This window comes from Elaeis guineensis, chromosome 15 (assembly GCF_000442705.2).
Source record: "Elaeis guineensis isolate ETL-2024a chromosome 15, EG11, whole genome shotgun sequence".
Taxonomy (NCBI): domain Eukaryota; kingdom Viridiplantae; phylum Streptophyta; class Magnoliopsida; order Arecales; family Arecaceae; genus Elaeis; species Elaeis guineensis.
The window spans coordinates 56,032,187-56,037,255 of NC_026007.2; the positions used below are offsets into that span (position 1 = coordinate 56,032,187).

General features: G+C 38.7%; 1 protein-coding gene across 1 annotated transcript; it reads left to right on the forward strand.

Annotated features, from left to right (window-relative positions):
• Positions 1-2,221: 2,221 nt before the first annotated feature.
• Positions 2,222-3,286, forward strand: LOC105058061 (flavonol 3-sulfotransferase-like). The gene has a single exon (XM_010940838.1). The coding sequence runs from the start codon at positions 2,222-2,224 to the stop codon at positions 3,284-3,286; it is 1,065 nt and encodes a 354-aa protein (XP_010939140.1).
• Positions 3,287-5,069: the final 1,783 nt, after the last annotated feature.

The window sequence follows — 5,069 nt, forward strand, 5'->3', positions numbered from 1 at the left end:
TGATGAAGCATCCGAGTCGATTATATATCCATGAATTTATAAAATTAAACACCTTACTAGTGAAGTTTAATAGGTCACCAGCTAGGCCTTGTCCTAGTAGGCTCAGTAGCTAATCATACTGCACTGCACTAAGGTCTGAAACAGGAGACTGCACTTTGAATCTGCTCCCATCGCTACAGTGAAGGCCAGCTCTCCTATGCTTGGATTGAGCCCACCGCCAACCTGACTCACCCTTGGGCCTTCGTCTCCACTTGAGCGGGTAGCCCACCAGCTCAAAAATATTTCTCTTTGTTGTAGCCCACTTTATTACAATGCTCACATGTAGGCTTATCTGAGCTAATGGATCGGTTGCCTTGCTCTGTTCTTTTTCTAGTACTTTTGCGATTTAAGCCACCAAAGCTAGAGTTCTCCGGCATCTGGGTCGATAGTGCCACTGCATCTACAGTATGATTCCGAGATGTCACAACTTATTATTATTTTTCTTCTTGGTTAGCGATAAAGAAGGCATGACCGAGACTTAATAGTGGATCTGCATTTAGAATTTGGGAGTGGATGGTATTAGAAATGGTGTCAAGTCCCATAAGAAAATTGTATACCTTCTCCCTCAAACACATGTCCCGGCATCTCTTTGATACATTACATATGCATCTATCACACGTACACTGAGGGATGGGATCGAATGTCTGCAACTCATCCCATAATCCTCTTAACTTCGAGTAATGTGCTGCCACTCGAGCCTTCTTTTACTGCAATAATGAGATTGTCCGTCTAATTTGATAAATCCTCGGTGCATTACCTTTTAAGTAGTATTCTTCAAGGTCGAACCAGACATCCCTAGCACTCTTTGCATACCAAACATTTTCAAAGAGTTCTTTCAACATGGAGCTCTTAAGCCATGACTTGACCATGGCATAGCATAATTTTCCAAATTCGATGAGTCATTTTCTAGTCTTCGGATTGTGCCATCCATAAATCCCATTTTGTTCTTCGAATTCAAGCATCTTCCATGCCTTGCCTCCAGATATAGTAATTTTCTCCAATCAGTAATGTTGTCACAAATATCTGTCTCCGATTATCTGATGGATACACGTAGAAGGGAAAATTGAAATTCACCATTTTTGTCTGATTCGTGGCTATATGCCTACACTTCCTATAGCCTCGTCAGGAATCCTAGCTCTGTTGGTTCTCAATCCTTCAGCCTCGGCAACTTCTGTGATTTCGATTTTCTGCACTTCGCTCATGATGACAGTGATGGTGATAGAGGTCACAGCGGGATGGTTTGCGTTTTAGAATTTTCGGCTACCAGAAGTAAACCTGCTCTAATACCATGAAGAAATGATAGATTAGAATGGCTTGATTTTATTGAGTATAGTAATAAAGATATATACATCATTTGTGTAAATTCAGTATGCTTACAAAATTAATTCAATATGTATACAAATCTCATAAATCAATCTTTAGGATTCTATCAAATCTCGTAAAATTATCCATGACAAAGTTGTCCATTTTGATCAAATAAATATAAAAAATATCTTGATAAATATGAAAAATTTGAAGAATTTTTGAGATTATTATTAAGTCCCATAAATCAATTCACGATGGAGCTGTCCAGATTGTCCAAATGGTTGATTCATTTTTAATCCTACTGCAGAACAAATTATCAAAGAAAGTGATATATTCAGACAAAGTGTTTTGAAAATAATAATTGAAAAGATTCTAAAACCTGAAAATTATTGGATTCTCCTGGCCGTGATGACCGCATTCCATCAGACATCAGTATTCCAGAAGAAGAAATAAGTACAAAACGGGAAAAATAGGATAGATAAATATAAATAAATAAATAGGGAAGGAGGAAATCTCCACTGTTTGGTCGAGCCAAAAAAAGGAGAGGGTGTGCCTTGCAGCTAATGGCTTGATTAAAAAAAAAAAAATCCCCGCCAAGAACGGCGAGTTGCTCGAGGTCGTCAGCTCCTCGTTGTCTGCCAAAAATGGAAAATCAGCTGCGAGAAAAAGGAATGGCAACAAGGGAGGAAAGCCAGGCCCCCCGGGCCATTACATCCCTCATTGCCTAATTAATAGATTTTGTACCATGGGAGATCTATTTTCTTTGTTTTCCAATAATATATTACATACCATGTAACGTATTTTCCTCTCTATAAGAACAGCGAATGCAAGGACTCTACTCTTTGCAGCGCATCGAAATAGCTTCTTTCATTTCATAATGGCCACATCTCCATCTCCCTCCCACGACTCCCTTCCACCAAAGCAGCAAGAAGATAACAGTGAGCCGGATCCGACTCGCGGACAAGGAATTCCGGCATACAAGGAACTCATCTCAACCCTTCCCTCACACAAAGGATGGCACCCCACTCTCCTCCTAAAATACCAGGACTTCTGGTTCCCTGAATACATACTCCCAGGCATCATCAACCTCCAACAACACTTCAAGGCCTGCCCCAGCGATCTCTTCCTCATGAGCTACCCAAAGTCCGGCACCACCTGGCTAAAAGCACTAGCTTTTGCCACCATAAACCGAAACCGCTACCAACTTGCCAACCATCCTCTCCTCAGCCACAATCCTCACGACTGCATCCCCGTAATTGACGTCGATTTTGCCTCCAGAATAGAAGGCATGCCTTCCCCAAGGATCCTCCAGTCCCACTGTCCTTTCTCACTGTTGCCAGACTCCATCAAGGGTTCCGACTGCCGAATAATATATGTTTGCCGGGATGCAAAGGATGTAATGGTTTCGGACTGGTTCTTCACTAACAGGTTGAGGAGATCCAACGAGGTGGAGCTGGTGCAATTCGGTAAGGCTTTCGAGCTGTTTTGCGAGGGTATTTGCTATTATGGGCCAATATGGGATCACGTTCTTGAGTACTGGGAAGAGAGCTTGCGAAGGCCCGAGAGGGTGTTATTCTTGAAGTACGAGGAGATGCTAGCGGACCCGGCGGGGAATTTGAAGAAGTTGGCGGAGTTTATGGGATGCCCCTTCTCCCCGGACGAAGAGAAGGACGGGGTGGTGGGTGAGATTGTAAGGTTATGTAGCCTTGAGAAACTGAAGAACCTGGAGGTAAATAAGAGGAGTGAATTCATAATGCCGCACATCAAATTTGATTATGGTTCCTATTTTAGGAAAGGAGAGGTGGGAGATTGGAGAAATCATATGAATCTTGAGATGGCTCTTAGGCTCGACGGGATCATTCGAGAAAAGATTGGAGGAACCGGTCTGACCCTTGGCAGTGTTGGGGACTCTGACAGCAGCTATCGGCAGCCGAGTTCGTAGGTCATGAAATATTATCCATGATCCAAAGTTCTTTGAGATCACATAATTTCTGCATGCGCTTTGGCGTAGCTGAATAAATGAATAGATTTGTCTATCCTTGATTTTGCACCAGTTATAGAGTTACTATATTTTGTGTTGGTGAGAAACTAGTAGGCTCAGCTGGTTTATGTTGTCAATTAGGTAAACTTTTACAGACAAAAAGTAACTTCCAAGGCTTAATTCTATATGTTTTGGTTTGAGAAACGTCAGTGCATGGGGCATTTTGGAAGCAATTTACCTTCCAAACATATTGTACTCTCTCTCTCTCTCTCTCTGTGTCTTTGGAAAGAAAAATTCCCTCTCTGGAGTTCCATCCATAGATTTTTTAAGATAAATTATGAATTTAACTTTTTTAAGAAAAATTGCATGTGTGTCTTTTATATTTTCTTTTTATCTTTTTTGGAAGTCACCCGAATATGATAAACTGGTGAAAAAAGGGTTTGGCATCAGCCTCTCAAAATACATGAAGAGAGCATAAAGTTTAGCAGCAATTTTATTTATATAAAGGAAACATGAGCCTCTTTCTGAAACCCAGAAAGTAAAGATAACTTTGCCTGCTAAACGAACAAAAAAACAAAAGAAAGAACCATCGCTTCATCAAATACAATCAAACTACTACGATCAGCATAAAAATTTCAAAAATAATAATTTTGATTGAATAGTTTATGCGGGCATAAAACAAGAAATTACAACCTTCAAACAAAGGGCCACTTCTAAAATAATGAACTTGCACATGTGCAGGTTGAAAGTGAAGGTTTAATGCAGGGTTAGTGGTTTCATAAAATGGTGCATATATCAGAAGAAGATTTTTTTTATAAAAGGATATTAAGAGGAGGGTAATTCTCTGCAACTTATTTCCTTGTGAAATTTCAAATAGGATGTAAATAGGGGTGGAGGGTATAAGATGCATATTGCCAATAGTGCCACTACACGGAAAAATAAGAAAGCTAATGCCTTAAACAATTAAGGAAGAAAAATTAGAGAATGATATGGCAATTTATCTTTTTTGCTTCCAAAAATGATACTTTGAGAATTTTAACATCCACATAAAAATAGGTACATAATGAGGTTCCCGATGGCATTATGGAAACAATATTTGAAAAGATCCCGAAATCCTAGAATAAGTGGATTCTCCATGTCATGATCACCGTATCCCATCAATATTGGAGAGTAGAATAGCAGCATAGAAAGGAAAGAAGAGGATAAATAAATGAATGAACAAATAAATAAATATATAAATAAATAATTTAGAAATGGAAGCACCTAATTCTAGTTACAATATGGTTTAGAGTTATCAAGAAAAAGCAATAACTGTATTAAATATCTCCGAGAAAAGTGAAAAAAAAACTAATAGCAATAAACTCTAAAAATCGTACCTCAGATAGTGAAATGCAAGCACATACCTCAATTCCAACTCCAACATTACAACCAAAGGAAAAAAGAAAAAAGCATTTGTTTCAAAGTAATTCAAAAGAAAACAAAAGAAATGAAATGAACACAAGAAAGAAAAATCGAAAGGGGTGGATGGGATTAGAAAAAGAGGGAGACTTGGATCTTAGCTTAATTTGACATTGTCAATGGTGTTTGCCATTGCTCTTCACCTCAAGTGTTGTCATCTTCCTTGTCAATATCTTCACGGACATCAATTTGAAAATGATATAACAAAGATGGTACAATATAATATACTAAAAGGTAAAAAAGTAAAAGTAAAAGTGAACATAAAAGTAAAACAATAGAAATAAAA